This window comes from Lepidochelys kempii, chromosome 2 (genome assembly GCF_965140285.1).
Source record: "Lepidochelys kempii isolate rLepKem1 chromosome 2, rLepKem1.hap1, whole genome shotgun sequence".
Taxonomy (NCBI): Eukaryota; Metazoa; Chordata; order Testudines; family Cheloniidae; genus Lepidochelys; species Lepidochelys kempii.
The window spans coordinates 228,327,676-228,351,652 of NC_136381.1; the positions used below are offsets into that span (position 1 = coordinate 228,327,676).

The 23,977-nt window shown below is 46.7% G+C and overlaps 1 protein-coding gene across 4 annotated transcripts in view; it reads left to right on the plus strand.

Annotated features, from left to right (window-relative positions):
• The window catches only part of SLC25A40 (solute carrier family 25 member 40), a 79,798-nt gene extending 57,016 nt beyond the window's left edge, over positions 1-22,782 (plus strand). For all 4 annotated transcript variants that reach the window (XM_073334076.2, XM_073334075.2, XM_078851791.1 and 1 more), the window contains 2 exons: positions 5,181-5,261; positions 22,282-22,782. In XM_073334076.2, coding sequence (XP_073190177.1) covers positions 5,181-5,261; positions 22,282-22,415 — 215 coding nt within the window. In that variant the 3' untranslated portion in view covers positions 22,416-22,782. The remainder of the gene's footprint in view (positions 1-5,180; positions 5,262-22,281) is intronic.
• Positions 22,783-23,977: the final 1,195 nt, after the last annotated feature.

A 23,977-nucleotide genomic window follows, 5' to 3' on the forward strand; every position in this document is an offset into this window, starting at 1 on the left:
CTGCCCTCGACTTGAAAGATGCATACTTTTATATCGTGATCACCCAGCCCCTCAGGAAGTACCTCAGGTTCATGGTGAACAACACCAATTACCAATTTACAGTCCTCCCATTTGGCCTGTCATCAGCACCTTGTGTTTTCACCAAGTACATGGCAGTTGTTGCTGTGTTTCTGTGCAGGCGTTTCCTTACCTTGCTGTGTTTCTGTACAGGCACTGGGTACAGGTGTTTCCTTACCTTGACGACTGGCTGATCAAGAGCTGCTCCGAGACCCAAGGGGAAGCTCAGGTCAGATTCATTAGAGCCACGTTTGACAGCCTGGGTCTCCTTTTAAACAAAGTGAAATCGACTCTGTCCCCTGTCCAGAGGATAGAATTTATAGGGACAATATTGGACTCGACCCAGGCCAGGGCATACCTGCCGCAAGCAAGATTTCAGGCCCTGACCAATATCATTTGAGGCCTCAGTTTCCCACCACCACAGCAACAAACTGCCTGAATCTTCTCGGACACATGGCTGCCTGTACCTACCTGATGCAGCATGCCAGACTCAGGCTTCGACCTCTTCAGTCGTGGCTTGTGTCAGTGTACCGCCCATCCAGGAACAGCTTGGACAGGATAATGGCCCTGCCTTGCCCCATCCTCTATTCCCTCCTGTGGTGCCTCGACCCTCAGGAGGTATGCTCAAGGATCCCCTTTGCCAGTCTGCAGCTGTCTCAGTTGCTAGTGACGGATGCATCAGACTTGGGCTGGGGAGCACGGGTAGGAGACTGCAGGACTAAAGGTCTCTGGTCTCAGGCGGATCTGGCTCTCCACATCAACGTCAGATTGCTGAGAGCAGTCTGCCTGGCATGCCAGACCTTCTGGGCATACTTAACGGAACAGTGTGATCAGTCATGATGGATAACACCACGGCAATGTTCTGTATTAACAAACGGGGGTGCATGCTCCTCTCCCCTGTGCCAGGAAGCCCTCATGTTGTGGGACTTCTGTGTAGAACATTCAATACACCTCCAGGCATCATACCTCCCTGGAGTACAGAACGAGCTGGCGGACCACCTCAGCGTGTCATTTCATGGCCACAAGTGGTCCCTTCGCCCAGACGTTGCGATTTCAATCTTCCAGAGGTGGGCTTTCCCCAGATAGACATATTTGCCATTTGATATAACAGGAAGTGCCAGCAGTTCTGTTCCTTCCAAAATCGTACCCCAGGCTCCAGTGCAGATGTGTTCCTCCTCCATTGGGGAGATTGCCTCCTATATGCCTTTTCGCCCAGAGCGCTAGTTCACAGGGTACTCCTCAAGATCCGGAGGGAACGAGCTCAGGTCATATTGATAGCAACAGCCTGGCCCCATCAGCACTGGTACACATTTCTCCTAGACATGTCCATAGAAGCCCCCGCCACTCTGCCCGGACCTTCTGTCACAAGATCATGGTAGTCTTCAACATCTGAACCTTGGGTCGCTTCACCTCACAGCATGGAAGCTCCATGGTTGAACCTGGTGGAACTTTCCTGTTCAGGCCAGGTTAGACAAGCCCTTCGTGGCAGCAGAAAACCCTCTACGAGAGCCACATAGAATCATAGAATATCAGGGTTGGAAGGGACCCCTGAAGGTCATCTAGTCCAACCCCCTGCTCGAAGCAGGACCAATTCCCAGTTAAATCATCCCAGCCAGGGCTTTGTCAAGCCTGACCTTAAAAACCTCTAAGGAAGGAGATTCTATCACCTCCCCAGGTAACGCATTCCAGTGTTTCACCACCCTCTTAGTGAAAAAGTTTTTCCGAATATCCAATCGAAACCTCCCCCACTGCAACTTGAGACCATTACTCCTCGTTCTGTCATCTGCTACCATTGAGAACAGTCTAGAGCCATCCTCTTTGGAACCCCCTTTCAGGTAGCTGAAAGCAGCTATCAAATCCCCCCTCATTCTTCTCTTCTGCAGGTTAAACAATCCCAGCTCCCTCAGCCTCTCCTCATAAGTCATGTGTTCTAGACCCCTAATCATTTTTGTTGCCCTTCGCTGGACTCTCTCCAATTTATCCACATCCTTCTTGTAGTGTGGGGCCCAAAACTGGACACAGTACTCCAGATGAGGCCTCACCAATGTCGAATAGAAGGGAACGATCACATCCCTCGATCTGCTCGCTATGCCCCTACTTATACATCCCAAAATGCCATTGGCCTTTTTGGCAACAAGGGCACACTGCTGACTCATATCCAGCTTCTCATCCACTATAATCCCCAGGCCCTTTTCTGCAGAACTACCACTTAGCCAGTCTGTCCCCAGCCTGTAGCGGTGCATTGGATTCTTCCATCCTAAGTGCAGGACCCTGCACTTATCCTTATTGAACCTCATCAGATTTCTTTTGGCCCAATCCTCCAATTTGTCTAGGTCCTTCTGTATCCTATCCCTACCCTCCAGCGTATCTACCACTCCTCCCAGTTTAGTATCATCCGCAAATTTGCTGAGAGTGCAATACACACCATCCTCCAGATCATTTATGAAGATATTGAACAAAACCGGCCCCAGGACCGACCCTTGGGGCACTCCACTTGATACCGGCTGCCAACTAGACATGGAGCCATTGATCACTACCCGTTGAGCCCGACAATCTAGCCAGCTTTCTACCCACCTTATAGTGCATTCATCCAGCCCATACTTCCTTAACTTGCTGACAAGAATACTGTGGGAGACCGTGTCAAAAGCTTTGCTAAAGTCAAGAAACAATACATCTACTGCTTTCCCTTCATCGACAGAACCAGTAATCTCATCATAAAAGGCGATTAGATTCATCAGGCATGACCTTCCCTTGGTGAATCCATGCTGGCTGTTCCTGATCACTTTCCTCTCATGCAAGTGCTTCAGGATTGATTCTTTGAGGACCTGCTCCATGATTTTTCCAGGGACTGAGGTGAGGCTGACTGGCCTGTAGTTCCCAGGATCCTCCTTCTTCCCTTTTTTAAAGATTGGCACTACATTAGCCTTTTTCCAGTCATCCGGGACTTCCCCGGTTCGCCACGAGTTTTCAAAGATAATGGCCAATGGCTCTGCAATCACAGCCGCCAATTCCTTCAGCACTCTCGGATGCAAGTCGTCCGGCCCCATGGACTTGTGCACGTCCAACTTTTCTAAATAGTCCCTAACCACCTCTATCTCCACAGAGGGCTGGCCATCTTTTCCCCATTTTGTGATGCCCAGCACAGCAGTCTGGGAGCTGACCTTGTTAGTGAAAACAGAGGCAAAAAAAGCATTGAGTACATTAGCTTTTTCCACATCCTCTGTCACTAGGTTGCCTCCCTCATTCAGTAAGGGGCCCACACTTTCCTTGGCTTTCTTCTTGTTGCCAACGTACCTGAAGAAACCCTTCTTGTTACTCTTGACATCTCTTGCTAGCTGCAGCTCCAGGTGCGATTTGGCCCTCCTGATATGATTCCTACATGCCCGAGCAATATTTTTATACTCTTCCCTGGTCATATGTCCAACCTTCCACTTCTTGTGAGCTTCTTTTTTATGTTTAAGATCCGCTAGGATTTCACCATTAAGCCAAGCTGGTCGCCTGCCATATTTACTATTCTTTCGACTCATTGGGATGGTTTGTCCCTGTAACCTCAACAGGGATTCCTTGAAATACAGCCAGCTCTCCTGGACTCCTTTCCCCTTCAAGTTAGTCCCCCAGGGGATCCTGGCCATCCGTTCCCTGAGGGAGTCGAAGTCTGCTTTCCTGAAGTCCAGGGTCCGTATCCTGCTGCTTACCTTTCTTCCCTGCGTCAGGATCCTGAACTCAACCAACTCATGGTCACTGCCTCCCAGATTCCCATCCACTTTTGCTTCCCCCACTAATTCTACCCGGTTTGTGAGCAGCAGGTCAAGAAAAGCGCCCCCCCCAGTTGGCTCCTCTAGCACTTGCGCCAGGAAATTGTCCCCTACGCTTTCCAAAAACTTCCTGGATTGTCTATGCACCGCTGTATTGCTCTCCCAGCAGATATCAGGAAAATTAAAGTCACCCATGAGAATCAGGGCATGCGATCTTGCTAAGTGGAAGAGATTTTCAGTCTGGTCAGCGCAGCACCATTCGCCCCGACGCTAGCCTTAGTTCCACTCAGTCTGGGCATCTGAAGCAGCAGGAGCTTTCGTTATCATCAATAAGGGTGCACCTAGCAGCTATCTCGGCCTTTCACCCAGGCATGGAAGGCCGCTCTGTTTTTGCTAACCTGATGATCAGCCGGTTCTTAAAAGGGCTTGACAGGCTATACCCTAACGTCAGTCAGCCTGTCCCTGTCTGGGACCTCAACCTGGTCCTCGCTAGGCTCATGGGACCCCCCCTTTGAACCATTAGCAACATGCTCCCTGCTCTACTTCTCTTACAAGGTGGCGTTCCTAGTAGCAATAACCTTGACCAGGAAGGTGTTGGAGCTCATAGCCCTAACATCAGAGCCTCCCTACACCGTGTTCTGTAAGGACAAGGTTCTGCTCAGGCCCCATCCTGCTTTCCTTCTGAAGGTTGTGTCACAGTTTCACATCAACCAGCACATCTTTCTCCTGGTATTCTACCCTAAACCGCATTCTAGTGGCAGGGAGCAGAGACTTCACTCACTAGATGTTCTCAGGGTGCTAGCTTTCTACATCGAAAGAACAAAGCCGTTGAGAAAATCGGTCCAGCTGTTCATGGCGATAGCAGACAGAATGAAGGGCCTACCCTTGTCCTCACAACACATTTTGTCATGGGTCACATCCTGCATACACGAGTGCTACAACCTGGCAGCAGTTCCCACACCCCCAATCACTGCACACTCCACCAGGGTGCGGGCTTCGTCAACAGCATTTCTGGCTCAGATCCCTACTCAGGAAATCTGCAGAGGAGCGACTGCCACTTTTTTTTCTGGTTTGCTTCTCCCTTAGCAGCCTCCTTGGATTTAACTCATTGCAGTCAGGCAGGATAATATTTAACAGATAAATTGAGGTGCATGCAATATTTATTAAATAATAAAACAACTCCTTCATTCTCCATCAGTATGGCCAAAATTAATGTTAAACAAATTTAAAATGTGACTAAAATAAAAACAGCTAGTGCATTTCATTGATGTGATCCCTATAATTTTCAGGAGTATTTATTGCTTTTCTATTGTGGTATTAATTTGTATTCTGTTTAATTAACACTTTATTTTGTTGTACTCTATCTAGTATCACAGAAGAGGTCCACCTCAACATGGACAGTAATGAAGAAAATTGTTGCTGAGCATGGGTTTACTGGATTATTTGCTGGTAACTGCTTTCATATATTTCCAAGAAAAAAGGAAATTAAGCGGATTTAATCATTAACTAGGTTTTTATAGAATCTGTCATGGGCAAGATAAAAAATACTCATGTCCTTCCACATGAATGTTGTTAGCTGTGGAGCAGTCATGAAAATAAAAATATATAAAAATATGCAATTCTAGTCAACTCTTAATTGAGAGATTATCAATTAACATGTCTAACAGTGTCTAAGAACAGAGGTGGTTTATTTTTCAAGCATGTGACAATTAGTATGTACCACATGTATCAGTTATGTCAATTAATGTAGTTGTAATTATTTTCCCAAATTGTCACTGACAGCAAAGTAGCGTGACAAGTTTTGCAACTAAAGAATTGTGAAAAACAAAACAAAAAGGTGTTTTACGTCCAGTTGATAGGGATAAAAGGTAGTTTTTGCAGGTGAAAATAGCTTTTCCAGCAGGTGAGAAATACAATTTGTAAAGCAAACACAGAACTAAGACAGACCGGAACCTGGCGACACTTAAGAACTCTGTTCTTGGGGGCAAGGGAGATCCAACTCTCTGTAGGGGCTCAGTGGGGGCCTAATTTTATTGTGGGTTGAGTGTGATTTATCTCCTACCAGTCACTACTACTTCCACATCAATGCTTAGGAACATCCCCTTTTTTTGGTTCTACTTTTTCTCACTAATCCTTTTTGGTATTCTCTGTCTTCAGAAACAAAGCTGCAGCTTCAACAGCCTTTTTTGTCTGCAGTCATAAGTGTTTAAGGAAGTTTTGCTGAGATCTTGGTTTGCATCTGAGTAGAGGGGTAGTAGCTGGGAATAGCGTTTACTATGGTAAATCACTCTGGACAGTTGCTGGCTTGTAGGATACTGTGGGCTAATGAATGTCAGAAGGCCCAAAACAGAATCAGGAAGATTACATAACATCATTGAAAGTTGGGCTTTTGTGTCATGATGCTCTGAGGGAGGGCTAGTCATATTATGGGCTTGTATTACTAAATCCACAAGACAGGAGTGGTGGTATTTGATGTTCCATATAACTCTGGAACATCAGTTTTCACAGCACCACTGGCTTCAGTTTATTTGTTTAAAAAGGCACGCTATCAGAATAAAAAAATCATTCTAAAAGTCCTCATCTTTATCACATGAAATTACTAAAACTGAAAACATGTTTCTTCTTCGAGTGCTTGCTCATGTCCATTCTATTAGGTGCATGTGTGCTGTGTGCACAGAGATTTTTCCCTCAATAGTATCCATCAGCCTGGCTCCAGCATTCTCTGGTGCTGCATGCTCAAGTGCGAATATAAGGGGCCCAGCTGGTCCTGCACTGTCTCCATTCCTTCTTGTCGCCTGTGGCAGTCTCTGGAACAACTTCTCTTGCCTCAGCATAGCGTTCAATCAGTGGTTCTGTTGTTTCCTCCTTTCTTTCTCAAGTTTAGTTACCTTCAGTTTTATTCTTTAGCAGTAGTCTGTACAGTTAGACTCCCTCATTTTGCTTAGTGCGGCATCGTCTGCCTTTGAGATTGGTCATGCCCCGGTCTCTGGACTTCAAACCCTGTGCCTCTTGCGGCAAGCCCATGCCGGTGAGCAACCCACACTCCAGCTGTCTGAAGCATCTGGGGGAATCGCATGTGCGAGAGCAATTGCCAGATCTGCCATGAGTTCAAGCCTCGGACAAAAAAAGGACAGGGAGGCTACGCTAAGGGCCATCTTGATGGAAGGTGCACTCAGACTGGCGTCGGAGCCAAACTGGTCAGACTTGGCACCAAGTACCTTGACATCAGTACAGAGTGCTCCTCCAGCAGCATGGGTTTCTCAGCATAGTTCTCCTTTACCGGTGCTGAGAAAGAATTACAAGAAACAATGGTCCAAGAGGGGATGCTCCCCAGAACCGAGGAAGAACAAGCAAGGGGAATCCAGCAGACTGCGAACTGTGTTGGGCCACTCCTCCACCCCCACTCAGCAAGTGACACTGTCGACTCCGCCTTCCTCACAGGTGCCATTGAATCTGATGCAGGACCATCCACTGAAACCTGGGGGACACCGTGGCATCAGCAGGAAGCAGGATCACAGTACTATCCACCCTGGAGGCCTTCACAGCGGCCAAGGACCTGATGACTCTCCTGATACTGCTGACCCAGGTGGGACAACTTCTGGCACTGGAGAGATCATTGAGTAGAAGGAAGCATTTTGTCCCAAGCTCTAACCCTGCACCAGGTCCAAGGGAAACTGGCCCTGCCAACATCAGCGAAACTTCCCTGCTCTGGCACCGATCCCTGGATCCTCAGCACGGACCAGCGGAAGCAAGAGGTTTGACCCCCTTGTGGTCTCTCCAAACTGACTTGAAGTCAGAGGTGGAGTCCTGCACCCAATCAAGGGGCTGTTACCCGTACCTAACATACATTCCATCGGATTCCCATGCACGCACCTGCCCCAGAGGGCAGTGGCCTATGCAGGTCCAGTGGCAATTTTGGAATCCATGGGGGTTCCTCCCAGTACTGGGGCTGCCTTCCAACTGTTCATAGTCAGTGGTGTCTGAGAGAAGGGCCCCTCCGCCATGCTATCCAGCATCTGATCCTGACTACAGTACTGACACTCGGGAGTTAGGCCTGCATGATGGGGTTGGTGCAGAAGACGAGGAGGAAGGTGCCTTCTTGGAGCAGGTCTTGGAGCAGTGCTCATCAGGAGCTATTGAAAAGTATGGCTTCTAACCTGGGGCTAGAGGTGGAGGTGCTTAAAGAGTCCTCACACAGCCTGGTCACCATCTTGGCTGCAGCAGTCCCATCAAAGGTGGCCCTAGCCCTCAACAAAGCCTTTATGGTTCCAGTCAGGTCCCTGTGGCAGACCCATTCCTCTCTACTCCCCATTTCAAAAAGAGCAGAGAAGTAGTATGTTCCTGCCAAGAGGTCTGAATACCCCCACCTCGGGTCCCTTGTGATCACAGCGGCCAACGAAAGAGACAGGCAAGGGCTGCAAGGCGCAACCCCGAAGCCAAAGGACTCAAAGAGGCTGGACCTGTTTAGTAGAAAGATTTATTCTACTGGTGGGTTACAGCTCCGCATTTCCAACCAGCAGATCTTGCTTTGGAGGTATGACTATAATGTCTGGGACTTGATGGCAGAGTTTAAGGACTCGCTGCCCCAGGAGTCCAGGCAAGTATTCTTTGTTCTGATGAGGGAAGGAAAGACCATAGCCAGGACCTCCTTCCAGGTGGCCCTAGACGCCACTGACACAGCAGCCAAAACAGTGACATCGGCTGTGGTCATGAGAAGGTGCTCCTGGATCCAATCCTGGGGGTTGCCACTGGAGGTTCAACAATCCATTCAGAATCGTCTGTTTGAGGAAATCCCCCTCTTCTCTGAAAAGATGGATTAGAAACTCTCGCACCTGAAACATTCCATGGCTCCCCTCAGATCGCTGGGCCTCTACTTCCCGGCACTTCCGAGGAAGCATTTCAGACCTCAACAACCTGCCCGCTTCTCATCTCTGCCACCTCACCAAGACCTGTTGAAAAAATGAAGAGAGATTATAAATGAAGGCAATCATTCCTTTACACCTCAGCCTTGCTACCGGGCTCAAATAGATACCCAGGAGACCCCCAAGCAGAACTTCTGAAAAGGTGCCCAAGAGCGTGTTATCAATTTCCATTCTGGATCCTGCCTCTCCGCCCCCTGTTTTTAAAGTGATTCTCCTACTTCAGCCCGGTGTGGTCTTTCATCACCTCAGATCATTGGATGCTGAGTATGGTGGAGGAAGGTTACACCCTTCAGTTTTCTTCCACCTCTCCCTCCCTGTCCCTCCCCAGGGACCCGTCTCACAAGCACTCTTCTAGTCCAGGAGGTTCAAGCCCTCCTGAGGGTAGGGGCTGGGGAGAAGGTGCCTCAGAGCTTGAGAGAGAAAGGGTTTTACTCCCACTATTTCCTAATCCCAAAGGCCAAAGAGGGTCTTCAACCCATCTTAGACCTGCATCGTTTCAACAACTATCTCAAGAAGCTGAGGTTCTGCATGGCCTCCATTATTCCCTCCCTGGATCCAGGGGACTGGTACACCACCCTCAACTTGAAAGACACCTATTTCCATATCTCCATCTTCCAGGGCCACAGAAAGTTCCTCAGGTTCATCATAAACCAGACCAATTTCACCCGCTTACTTCCCTGGTCCTTCTCGCATGAACAGAGAGCAACAATACCCAAAGTCCAAAGGTGCAAACAATTCGATGTTTATTGGGGTGAACTTCCAGCAAGCATGATTCCTGTTTCCTTCCTTAGTGTCCCCCTTCCCAACTCTGACACCACAGAGCCTTACCTGTGTCCCTGTTCCCATTCCCCCCCTTAGCAACACATGATTCCAATTTTCCCACCCACATTCCCTGTTCCCATTCCCCCTTACTTCCTGATTGACTGCAGACTATATAGTAAAACTTGAGTTCTGCTTAGCTATACCTTAACCAATCGTTTTATTGAAATTTAACTAACCAATCCTAACATATTATAGCATGATTATTTAACCAATTATATCCTTCCACCTTAATTAGTTTACACCCGGCAAAATTAATTATACAGCAGACAGAAACAATCACAGAACCAGACAGAGATTATACAGACAAACAATAGGGAAATGGGGACTACAATGATAGAACAACACAGAAATGAGGATTTCACATCCCAGCTATTGCTATCAAACTAAGTTTCCTTTTACATCTTCAAGGCACGTCCCTTTCTCTGGAGGTGATAGGCATTATCAGGACAGGATTGTATTCCTAACAGCCAAATAGCACCTTCTTTCAAAGTGACTAGTTTAGAATGTAAGGATGTGACCGTTCGCTTCCCAGCTTATGACTGCCTCTGCTGCTTAGCCAAAGATCTTAGCCTAAGAACAGGGCCTCAGACTATGACAGTAAGAGAAGGCCCTTACACTGGCAGGCAGTGATTTTGATTCTTTCTTTTATACCTCTATAACTAGCTAAGTGATAAGAATACACCTAAATTCTTGGCGTATAGGCCTTTACAGACAGGCCTGAATAGCTATATCCTAACACTCTCCTTCGGCCTGTCAGCAGCCCCTCGAGTTTTCACAAAATGGATGGCAGTGGTGGTGGTCTTCCTCAGAGGGCAAGGCATTCAAGTCTACTCATACCTTGATGACTGGCTGATCAAGGGCCAGTCCAAGGTCTAGGTGAAAGTGAGCATCAATCTGGCCCTAGCTACCTTCCGTGCCCTGGGGCTATTGATAAACGAGCAAAAGTCTACTCTTGTCCCTATCCAGAGGATAGAGTTTAGCAGGGTGGTGCTCGATTCTACTCAAGCCAGAGCCTTCCTCTAAGAGGCTTGCTTCCAGAAAATGTCAGCTCTGATACCCAAGGTCAAGGCCCACCGAGTCACGACAGCCCATTTTTGCCTCAGACTTTTAGGTCACATGGCCGTGTACACTTACATGGTACAGCATGCAAGACTGCGCTTCCCCTCTTCAAACTTGGCTGGCTGACCTCAGTGTACTCACTGAGCTGCCATCACTTGCACTTGGTGTTTACAGTTCTCTCCCTGGTCCTCACTTCCCTCCACTGGAGAGGTCCCAATCGGTGCATGCCTGCATTCTCTTTGACACCCCACAACGAGCAGTATCCCTAATTTTGGAGGGCTCACCTTGAGTACCTCAAGATTCAGGGCCTATGGTCTCAGGAAGAGCTCTCCTTGCACATAAATGTCAGAAAGCTCAGAGCAGTCCACTTAGCATGCCAGGTGTTCCTACCCCAGATCACAGGCAAAGTCGTTTGAGTGCTCATGGACAACATGCCAGCCATATTTTACATCAACAGAAAGGGAAGAGCACACTTCTCCACCCTGTGTCAAGAGGCCATTCACCTGTGGGACTTGTGTGTGAAACATTCCATTCGCTTTGAAGCTTCCCACCTTCCAGAAGCCCGGAACAATCTGGGCAGATCATCTCAGAAAGCCTTTTTCTTCTCACCACAAGTGGTCCCTCCAAACAGATCCATCTTCCAGAGGTGGGGGTTCTTCTTCGAGTGCTCGCTCATGTCCATTCTGTATTAGGTGTGTGTGCTCACTATATGCACGGGTGCCAGAATTTTTTTCCCTCAGCAGTATCTGTAGGGGACTGGCTCTGGTGCACTCTGCAGTGGTGCCCACATGGTGCAGTATAAGGGGCACTGCCACCTCTCCCCACCCTCAGTTCCTTCTGTTTCATTCTCTGTTCTTGCGAACTTTGAAAACCTGTAATATAGTTGTGTATAGTTAGTAGTTTATTAGTTATCCTTAGTAGTCATTCTCAAACACTTCATTAGTCCCAGGTGGGACTCAGTTGGGGAACGGGGCATGTCCCGGTCCCCAGGCTTTAAGCCCTGCAGTAGCTGCAAATGGACTATGTCCATCAGCGATCCACATACCAGCTGCCTAAGGTGCTTAGGCGAAGGGCACATACATGACAAGTGCCATATCTGCAAGTCCTCTAAACCTAGGACAAAGAAGGAGCATGATAGATGTGTGAAAGCACTCCTAATGGAGTAGGCACTCACTCTGGCATCAGAGCAGTGGTCCGACTCCACACTCAGCACCGCGGCCTTCATGCACAGTGCTCCGCTGGCACCATCCATGAGCCGGCACCGGTCCCCCTCCACTGCTCTGGTCAAGAAGCCAAAAAAGATCTCCTACCTCCACTAAGGGAAAGGAGAGGGCTGGGAGCGAGCCACGACCCATGCAGCTCAATGCACCCTTCAGGAAGTTGGGCCCCAGCTCAAGTTGAGCAGTGCAGCCCATCCCATACTTCGCCTGTGACTCCGGATAACGGTGCAGACCCCTACCAGCTTCAAGTGTTGTCGACGCCCGAAGCCCTTCAAGCAGCTCAGGAGATCCTGATGCTCCCAGTGCCGCCCACACTGACTCCAGTGCTACTCCAGTCTCAGGGAAAATCCGCGGTGAGACCTATGCATGAGTCCCCACCTCAGTGGCACCGTTCCCTATCGAGAGGGACGTCCCGCCATTGCTCGCCCACCCAAAGCCGTCACGCCCCAGGACTAGAGAGGCAGGCCTAGTGGAGCTGTAACCGTGCCTCAATGCCTCACAACTGAAGATGCCAAATTCAGGATGAACTGCTGGGAAATAGGGCAGATACACCCCAAGATTGGTCGCTAATCCCCCATAGGATATACCAAACCAGCAACAAAAGTAAACTTCTGTTTCACCACACTGACTGACAAGAAAACATAAAGGTAGTTTTCTCAGGCATTCCAGTTCTTATATCACCACCAAAAACACTGATTCAAAGATGAGTGGTTCTTTACAACCAGTCTCATCAAATAATAGGTTCTTCTGATCCCGAAGGACTAGTCACACACCCAGGTCAATATATAACTTAGATCTTACCCAAAAATCACGCCAATGCCAATCCTTCAGTATCTAAAATCTAAAGGTTTATTCATGGTTAAAAAAAAAAAAAAGAAAGAAAGAAAGGTGAGAGTTAAAATTGGTTAAAGGAATCAATTACATACAGTAATGGCAAAGTTGTTGGTTCAGGCTTGTAGCAGTGATGGAATAAACTGCTGGGTTAAGTCAAGTCTCTGGAGTACATCCACAACTTGGATGGATAATGTCCTTTGTTCAGAGCTTCAGTTTGTAGCAAAGTTCCTCCAGAGGTAAAAAACAGGATTGAAGACAAAATGGAGATGTTTCCATGGCCTTTTATAGCTTTTGCCATGTGGAGGGCATCCCGTTGTTCTTACTGTGGAAAATTACAGTAACAAGATGGAGTTTGGAGTTGCAGGGGCAGGCCACATTTTCATGCCCAATTTCCCTCAGTCATTGCAGGAAGCCATTACCTACACTCCAGACAGCATGTTTACATGACAGTCCACTCAGTGTAGATGGCTGTCTCCCATGGTCTGTTGTCAAACAAGTGTTTCTTAATGAGCCACTTAATTTGAATAGTCCCTTCAAGATGTGCTGGCTAGCTACCTTGTGGGCGGTACCCCAGGAGCAAACATTTGAAATCCAGGTATAGAGCCAATACTTATAACTTCAAATACAAAAATGATACATACATACCGACAGCATAATCATCACCAGAAAATCATAACCTTTTCAGAGACACCTTAGTTGTACAAGACTTGCTGCAAATATATAACAGTGGTTGCAACAATGATCTATATGGTCATATTTTAATCAGATAACGTCACAGGAGCCCTCTTCGGTCTCTGTACAGGGGCCACCGATTGAGGGACTGAAGACCTATCTCGCCAGTAGATTGGCACAGACCCTCTGAGGCACGTGCTGCCCGGCAAGAACTCCAGGCCCCGGCCCAACTGTCTCCAAGGGCTTGGTACTGATCACGGGACTGTTCAGAGATCGCAGATCACTGGGCCATCATCGCCCCTCTCCAAGCAGTAGGTTGCCCTTGTCAGGAAGATCCCCCCGGCAACCAGCCCATATTAGCTCCCAGTCCCATTCGATGTCCCGGTACCATTCGAGTAGCGTGAGGTGTGGATCACCAGGTCTCCAACGCAGATCCACCAAACACCATTAGTCCTCAAGATCCCGACCAAGACACCCGTCTCACTCAGACAGGTTAGCTTTGGGATGCAGTGACTGGCACTGGTCGGACAAGAGCCACTGCTCCGCCCAATCCTAGTCACCCAGTACCCACCACTCCGCTTATACCTCCAGCACGGAGCGAAGTTCCCTGACTGGGACAGGCCTCGGTACCTGTGGTGCTGCCTGCATCATTAGCACCGAAATCTGTCCCATGGCCCCAGGCGCAGTGGCTGGTGCCATGGAACCCACATGCTGCGCTCTCAGCCTATTGGTAAATGACAAAAAATCAACATTAGTGCCGGTGCAGAGGATAGAATTATCAGAGCGGTCCTCAACTCGACCTGCACCAGGGTGTTCCTGCAACTGGAAATGTTCCATACATTGACGAACCTCATCGAGGAAGTCTCCCTGTTCCCTCTGACCACAGCCGGGATTGGTCTGCGCCTGCTGGGTCACATGGCAACATGCACTTATGTGGTCCACCATGCCAGGCTCTGGATGCGGCCCCTGTAACAATGGCTGGGGATGGTCTATTCCTAGTTCCAAGACCCCCTGGAAAAGATCGTTACCATTCCCCAGACGATACTTACCTTGCTGCAATGGTGGACCGACCACAGGACAGTCCTGGAAGGGGTTCATTCGATAACCCCCTCACTCCATTGAGTTGGTGTCGGATGCCTTGGACGTCAGCTGGGGTGTGCATCTCAGTGACCTCCAGACACAGGGGATGTGGTCCTCAGAAGAGGCGAAGTTGCACATAAATGTCAGAGAGCTCTGAGCAGTCCGGCTGGCATGCGGAGTCTTCCTGCTCCACCTGTCAAGCAAGGTGGTATGAGTCCTGACGAACAACACAGCTTCAGTGTTCTTCATCAACAGGCAAGGAGGAGCATGCTCATCGGCTCTCTGGCAAGAGGCACTCCGTTTATAGGACTTCTGCATCGGCCATGAAATCCACCTGGAAGCTTGTCACCTTCCCGGTGTCAAGGATACGCTGGCGGACCAGCTCAGCAGGGACTTCTCCTCTTACCACGAGGGGCTGCTCCATCCAGAGGTAGCCTGCATGATCTTCAGAAAGTGGGGAACTCCCCAAGTGGACCTGTTTGCTACCAGGCCACTGGTTTTGGTCTTGGCAAGGTCTGAGCAAGGACTCCCTCTTTGATGCCTTCCTCCTGTCGTGGTCAGGGAGTCTGATGTACACATTCCCTCCGATTCCACTCATCAGCAGGGTCCTGGCAAAGATTAAGAGAGACAAAGTGCAGGTTGTAGTGATCGCCCTGGTGTGGCCTCGCCAGCATTGGTTTGGCATGCTTATGAACTTCCAAGTCCATGCCCAACTGACCGGACCTGCTATTGTAGGACCACAGTCGGCTCCTACACCCCAACCTTGAGTCCCTCCACCTCAGGAGCGGACCTGATTGGAAGGAGTCCAGCAGATCCTCCTGGGGAATAGGAAGCCCTCAGCTAGACTAAATTAACTGGTCAAGTGGACAAGGTTTTCCCACTGGGCATCCGAACGTGGCATTTCTCCCTTGCGTTCTTCCATTCAGGCTGTCCTGGACTACCTGCTCCATTTGAGGAATCGGGGCCTGGCCGACTCTTCCATGAGAAGAAAGAACAGGAGTACTTGTGGCACCTTAGAGACTAACAAATTTATTAGAGCATAAGCTTGCGTGGGCTACAGCCCACTTCATCGGATGCATAGAATGGAACATATAGTAAGATATAGATATAGATACACATACAGATAAGTTGGAAGTTACCATACAAACTGTGAGAGGCTAATTAGTTAAGATGAGCTATTATCAGCAAGAGAAAAAAACTTTTGTAGTGATAATCAAGATGGCCCATTTAGACAGTTGACAAGAAGGTGTGAGGATACTTAACTTAAGGAAATAGATTCAATATGTGTAATGACTCAGCCACTCCCAGTCCCTATTCAAACCCAAGTTAATGGTATCTAGTTTGCATATTAATTCAAGCTCAGCAGTTTCTCCTTGGAGTCTGTTTTTGAAGCTTTTCTGTTGCAAAATTGCCAGCCTTAAATCTTTTACTGAGTGGCCAGAGAGGTTGAAGTGTTCTCCTACTGGTTTTTGAATGTTATGATTCCTGATGTCAGATTTGTGTCCATTTATTCTTTTGCATAGAGACTGTCAGGTTTGGCCAATGTACATGGCAGAGGGGCATTGCTGGCACATGATGGCATATATCCCACTGGTAGATGTGCAGGTGAACGAGCCCCTGATGGCGTGGCTAGTGTGATTAGGTCCTATGATGGTGTCACTTGAATAAATATGTGGACAGAGTTGGCATCGGGTTTTGTTGCAAAGATAGGTTCCTGGGTGAGTGTTTTTGTTGTGTGGTGTGTGGTTGCTGGTGAGTATTTGCTTCAGGTTTGGAGCTGTCTGTAAGCAAGGACTGGTCTGTCTCCCAAGATCTGTGAGAGTGAGGGATCATTTTTCAGGATAGGTTGTAAATCTTTGATGATGCACTGGAGAGGTTTCAGTTGGGGGCTGAAGGTGACAGCTAGTGGCATTCTGTTATTTTCTTTGTTGGGCCTATCCTGTAGTAGGTGACTTCTGGGTACTCTTCTGGCTCTGTCAATCTGTTTTTTCACTTCAGCCGTTGGGTATTCCATGAGAGTGCATCTCACGGCCATGTCCGCTTTTCACCTGCCAATCCAAGGGCAGACAGTGTTTTCCCATGACTTGACCGTCAGATTCTTGAGAGGGCTCCAGAGACTCTTCCCACAGGTACAGGCTCCTGTCCCACAGTGAGATCTTAACTTGGTCCTCTCTAGGCTTATCGGCCTGTCCTTTGAGCCACTGGGTTCCTGCTCCTTTTCCCACCTGTCATGGAAGGTCGCATTCCTGGTGGTGGTGACGTCAGCAAGACGGGTCTCTGAAATTAAAGCATGGGCCTCAGAACCATCATACACAGTCTTCTACAAAGACAAGTTTCCTACTGAAGGTGGTGTCTACCTTCCATATGAACCAGGACATCTTCCTCCTGGTGTTTTGTCCCAAACTGCACAAAACCAGCAAAGAGAGGCGTCTTCACGCGCTGGATGTCCGAAGGGCCTTAAGTTTTTACTTAGAACATACCAAGCCTTTCCGTAAATCAACTGAGCTCTTCATTGTTACAGCAGATAGGATGAAGAGCCTTCCGGTGTCCTCACAGAGGATTTCCAATTGGATCATCTCATCCATAAGGACCTGTTACGACCTGGCGGGGGTTCTGCTGCCACCGATTGTCAGAGCCCACTCAACTAGATTTCAAGATTAAGTCGATACGTCTATGGAGGAGATGGTATGATGGGATAACATGATTTTGGCAATTAATTGATCTTTAACTATTCATGGTAAATAGGCCCAATGCCCTGTGATAGGATGTTAGATGGGGTAGGATCTGAGTTACTGCAGAGAATTCTTTCCTGGGTATCTGGCTGGTGAATCTTGCTCACATGCTCAGGGTTCAGTTGATCGCCATATTTGGGGTCAGGAAGGAATTTTCCTCCAGGGCAGATTGGAAGAGGCCCTGGGGGGTTTTCGCCTTCCTCTGTAGCATGGGGCACAGGTCACTTGCTGGAGGATTCTCTGCACCTTGAAGTCTTTAAACCATGATTTGAGGACTTCAGTAGCTCAGACATAGGTCAGAGGTTTTTCACAGGAGTGGGTGGGTAAGATTCTGTGGCCTGCATTGTGCAGGAGGTCAGACTAGATGATCATAATGGTCCCTTCTGACCTCAATATCTATGAAACTAGAGCCGTCTTCGGCGGCCTTCCTGGTGCACATCCCTATTCAGGACATCGGCAGAGCAGCAACGTGGTCCTCTGTCCACCCGTTCATTATGCCAGCACTCAGGAGGCCAGGGATGATGCTGGGTTCGGCAGAGCTGTGTTGCAATCTACATATCCGTGAACTCCTATTCACTTCCAGGGGCACTGCTTGGGAGTCACCTAATATGGAATGCACATGAGCAAGCACTCGAAGAAGAAAAGACAGTTACCTTTTCTGGAGCTGGTGTTCTTTGAGATGTGTTGCTCATGTCCATTTCACAACCCATCGTCCTTCCCCACGGTTAGAGTTTCCAGCAAGAAGGAACTGAGGGTGGGGGGAGCTGGCAGTGCCCCTTTATACCGCGCCATGCAGGCACACTCCAGAGGGTGCCAGAGCCGGTCCCCTACGGATATTGCTGCTGGAAAAACTTCCAGCACCGATGCATGTGGCGAGCACACACACCTAATATGGAATGGACATGAGCAACACATCTCGAAGAACACCAGTTATGGAAAAGGTAACTGTCTTTCTTTTTCCCCATGTAGACCTGTTCGTAACCAAGCAGAACAGGAAATGTCAGCAGTTCTGCTTGCTGCACAATCACAGCCCAGGCTCTCTCTGGGATGCCTTTCTGCTCCCATGGACAAAGCTCCTGTTCTACACATTTGTCCCCATTCCTCTGGTACACAAGGTCCTTCTACATGTCAAGCGAGACAAAGCAAGGGTTATATTTATAGCCCCTGCATGACTGCACCAACACTGCTTTGGCATGCTACGAAATCTGTCAGTAGCAACCCCGCTGCCGCTCTCGCCCCTCCCAGGCATGATTTCGCTAGATCATGGCTGTTTGTTCCATCTGAACCTCATAGCCCTCTACCTGACTGCGTGGAAGCTCCATGGTTGAATTCAGTGGACCTGGCTGGTTCAGAACAAGTCTGCCAGGTCTTGCTAGGTAGTAGAAAACCATCTACTAGAGCAATTTACCTAGCCAAGGGGAAGCGTTTCTCAGTGTGGTCTTCCCAGTGAGGCTTTTCACCAACTTAGTCACCCCTCCTGTCCATGCTGGAATACCTGCTCCATCTGAAACAACAAGTCCTAGCCATTTAATCTATCAAGGTGCATCTAGCATCAGTCTCAGCCTTCCAACTTCTGGTGGGTGGTAGGTCAGTCTTCTCACATGAAATGTCCGTTCAATTCCTTAAGGGTCTAGAGAGGCTTTACTCTCAAATTCGCAAGCCTGTTCCTCCATGGGACCTACACCTGGTCCTGTTGAGACTCTCAGGACCTCCGTTTTAACTGCTGGCATAGCTCTATTGAGCTCCTGGAAGGTTGCCTTCTTGGTAGTGATTAACTCGACCAGGAGGGTCTCAGAAATCAGGGCCCTTATATCAGAACCCCTATTTAAGGTGTTCTTTAAGGACAAGGTTCAACTCCCTCCCACCCCCAACCCAGCATTCTTCCCAAAGGCATTCTTGCAGTTTTCATAGTAATCAGGCTATTTTCCTGCCCATTTTCTTTCCAAAACCACACAAAAATACAGAGGAGTGGCACATCCATGTGCTTGACGTTAATGTGTCATAGCCTTCTACATGGAGGGAAGCAAGCTGTTCCATAAATCCACTCAGCTCTTTGTGGCAGTAGCAGACGAATGAAAGACTGATCAGTTTCGGCCTAGAGAATCTCATACTAGATTATTTTCTGCATTTGCACGTTTTATAAGCAGACAGGAGTCCTACCACCTGCCACCTTGACAGCCCATTTGATGAATCTCAGGCTTCATCAGCAGCGTTTCTGGCCCAAGTCCCAATCCAAGACATCTGCAGGGCAGCGATCTGTCAGTACATACTTTCTCATTACGTTCCTAGAGAGTAGTTATCAGTGTTTCACAGTCAAGCTGGAAAGGCATATTGACTGATTCCCTCAGGGTCTGGTTCTGTTCAATATCTTCATCAATGATTTAGATAATGGCATAGAGAGAGTACACTTACAAAGTTTATGGACGCTACAAAGCTGGGAGTGGTTGCAAGTGCTTTGGAGGATAGGATTAAATTTCAAAATGATCTGGACAACCTGGAGAAATGGTCTGAAGTAAATATGATGATTTTCAATAAAGACAAGTGCAAAGTACTCCACTTAGGACAGAACAATCAGTTTTCACACCTATAAAATGGGAAACTACTGCCTAGGAAGGAGTACTGTGGAAATGGATCTGGGGGTCATAGTGGATCACAGGCAAAATATGAGTGAACAATGTAACACTATTGCAAAAAAAAAAAAACAAAAAAAACCACCCCATCATTCTGGGATGTATTAGCTGGAGTGTCATAAGACACGAGAAGTAATTCTTCCGCTGTACTCCACACTGATTAGGCCTCAACTGAAGTATTGTGTCCAATTCTGAGCACCAAATTTCAGAAAAGATATGGATAAATTGGAGAAAATCCAGAGAAGAGCTACAAAAATTATTAAAGATCTAGAAAATGTGACCTATGAGGGAAGATTGAAAAAATTGGGTATGGGTAGTCCAGAGAAGAGAAGACTGAGGGGGGATGATATAAGAGTTTTCAAATACATAAAAAATTGTTACAAGGAGGAAGGAGAAAACTTGTTCTCCTTAACCACCGAGGATAGGACAAGAAGCAATGGTCTTAAATTGCAGCAACAGTGGTTTAGGTTAGACATTAGGAAAAACTTCTGTCATGGTGGTTAAGCACTGGAATAAATTGCCTGGGGAGGTTGTGGAATCTCCATAATTGGAGATTTTTAAGAGCAGGTTAGACAAAAATGTGTCAGGGATGGTCTAGATAATACTTTAGTCCTGCCTTGAGTGCAGGGGACTGGACTAGGTGACCTTTCAAGGTTTCTTCCAGTCCTATGATTCTTCTCCCACTACCGGATTACCCAGTAAGCTAGGGATGACACCAAATTTGGTAGATCAGTGGTGCAATCCTCATGTCCATGAGCTCCAAGTCCACTTCCTCAGGTACTGCTTGGGAGTCATCTAACGTGTAATGGGCATGAGCAAGCACTTGAAGAAAAAACTGTTTCTATAACTGTTATTCTTTTTATGTGTTGCTCATGTCCATTGCATGACCCACCCTCCTGCCCCTGGCCAGTTAGCTGGCAAGACGAACTGAAGGTGTGGGGCTGTTCGGCCCTTTGTACCGGCGCATGAGCACATGGCACCAGAGGGTGCTAGACCCGGTCCAAGGGATACCACGGAGGGGAAAATCTCCAGCGACTTTACACATGGCGCATGCTTGCACCTAACATGGAATTGACATGAGCAACGCATCTTGAAGAACAGTAGTTACACAAAGGTTAGTAACAGTTTCCCCCCTCATTTATATGGTTTATTTTTATTTTATAAGCTTGAATGAATTTTAAAAAGTAAACAAAGTAGTAAGTTTATTTCTGGTTCTCATGCGTCAGCCACAGTAGGATGGCAAGCACTCCAGGAGTGTGTTTAAATAAAAAAAAAATTAATTGGACTCCTTTTTTAAAGCCTATGTTTTATAAAACCAACATTTTTCTTCTAAGACGACTACAGTGTCCTTTATGAAAATGTTGAAAGTCAGTGCAATACATTTTAAACAATTCAAAATGTAATCCAAAATGCAGTCCAAATCAGGAGCACAAACCAAAAGAAAGTGTACCACTTTAATGTTTCTCCTAATCTTTAAGTCATAAATTAACATATATACATATAAAGGGGTTTTAGAATTTCAAAATTTGCATAGTAGTTATTTTTGTCTAAAGCGACAAAGTCTAAACTTACTGTTACGAGAGTTAAATGGATTGAACAGATTAGAAGCTTTACTTCCCATGAACAACTATCATCCACAAAACAATGCACATTTTAACTATGGGCCTGATCCTGTACATGTATACCTTTGTACTCAAGTAGTCTTAGTAGAATTGCCAATTTAAGAGCCCACATGAGTAAGAAAATAATGTGAAAATTAAAAAAAAACAGGTAGGGGCTCTATCCTCTCACTTTTGAACCCCATCTACCCACACCAATTGCCTGTGTGACAATTGCAGGTTGAAAATTCAATATTAAATGCATATAAATTGTACACCCAAAAATGCAGGCATCTGTTCCTTCTGCACCTGCTTCATGACTCCCACCTTCCCGTTGTCCTAAATCCTCCTGGCTCCCAGTGCACCTGCTCCCCTCTGACTGACTCCAGTAGCCAAACAGCCCCATACAGGTTCTAGCAGCTGCCTCTTCTCCAGTCCACAGAGGAAGAGCTTCCCCTGAGCTCCTATCTCCACTCACTGTACTATACAGAGAAAGGTAGAAGTGGGGCTACTGTTAGATGGCTTGGGTGAGTCCATAGTGCTGTACCTGCTCTGAGTGTACAGAGGATGCCACCATTGCCACCAGTGGCTCTAGCGGCCAAAGGGGGAAACTGCAGACAGCTCAGATAAAAAGCTTCCTGTAGTTGTTCACATGGTCACGGGTGCAACTTGCCAGTGTTTGCACCACTGGACTGGTTCCTTGGGACTGCTTGGGTCTAATACATACTTAAGTGTTTGCAAGACTGTGGCCTATATGTTTCCTTAAGAATAGGACTTTTTACCACTTTACTTGCTGCAGTGAGTGATACTACACAGTGTTATAGAAGCCTGTGGTCTGTCTTATTCTGAAAATGAGTGATATTTATGGATAATTGGTGAATACATTTTTTTTCCCTGCAGGTATTGTTCCACGGTTGATTAAAGTTGCTCCTGCTTGTGCCATAATGATCAGCACATATGAATATGGGAAGTCCTTCTTTCGTAAATTAAACAAACAAAAAATACATAAAGCTATTAATTCTCACTCAAGCTGAGAGTGCAACGACAGTCAAGGTATATGGTCAAGGTTGTGCTAACTTTGACTGTTGACTAGAATTTAAAATATTCCAGAGTTACCAGATAAAATTCAGCCATGAAGTTTGCTAACCAGATGCAAATGCCTTAGCACTTCTCCCAGGCTGATTATGCACCTTTATTTCTGAATTCAAAAAAGTGTAAGAGTGCTATGTGATGTGTATATTCCTAGAACCATTGTGTAAAATTTCTTGTGAATTCTCTCTTTAAAGACCATGCTCCTAGAGAGCTAAGGAAGAAAATTGTTAGTTTTATAATCATCTTCAGAAATGGTAAAAAAAAAAACAAAAAAAAAACTGAGATTGGTCAGAAACATGAAATAGTATTTGCCACCTGTATTAAAGAAAAAACCTTTCAGTGGAAATTGTGACTGATATGGAACATGATCATTTCTGCTATGCATTTTAACATTTCTCTAAATAGCCTGTTTTAAATGTATTCATGCTCTGAGAATCTATTAGGATTTGTGTTCAGAAAAACAGACAATATGTAAACAAATATGCAAAGTCTTTCATGAATGCTCAATCATGTACCTAGATATGTTTAGATATTTGTCCCTTCAATGCGTGGTTGTCTTGGCATCAGTCATCTTTGTTGTTGAAAGTTAGGTTAAGTATTTCATCAGTGTTTCAGTGAGACCGATGGTAGAAGGGGGCACCACTAAATAGCCTTGAAACAGAACCCTAAAAACCATTTATATTTGGCCTACCATATATGTGGTTTGAAAATTGTAAGTAGGAGTATGCTATAGACCACAAATACAATAGTTAGTGTCAAAGTCAGATTCAGGACCTGCATAATTTGTCAGACCACTCTGTTTATTAGCAAAGCGCCTTGCTAATGCACCCAGATGTGAGCCCCTCTCTGAGGCCCAAGATAACCTATTTATACAGCTAAGCCAAACCCAATTTAACATAAGAGACAAAAGAAAGCAGAAACTGACAAATATACATACATATCTTATTTGCATACTAACGTTTACCAATCTCCTAGCTCAGTAGGAGCGCTAAGTTAATTAGTTTGAGGACCCATTGTCTCACACTCCTTAATATTTCTCTTCCTGACAACTATATTTCAACAAACCCTTCAAGTAGCATTTCTTTAATGAATTATAATTTCAATGTAATTCATTCTACTTTCACAATCCCTCCTTTTGGTCAAGCTACGCAATGACCAACAATTACTGGGTTCCACATATCAAGCGTTCTTTATCTCTCTGTTCATCAGTGATATTTAAAATCATCAAATTAGCACTCTGGTTTGGGGCAGCTATCTGTGTAGCATACCTGACACAATTTTGGATACAACAGGAAAGTAACTGAAAACATACAAAAATTATTAGGATTCCAAACAGGAGAGTTAGGGCTCCCTGAAACAACCAGTTTCCTATGCCAGAGAAATTGAAAAGGTTACTTAGCCACTTCCATGAAGAACTTGGCTCTTCGTGGGGAAGATATGCGATTTGTTCTAAGTGGCTAGCACGATCTGTTACCTCATTGGTGTTGTCTGGTATATACACACA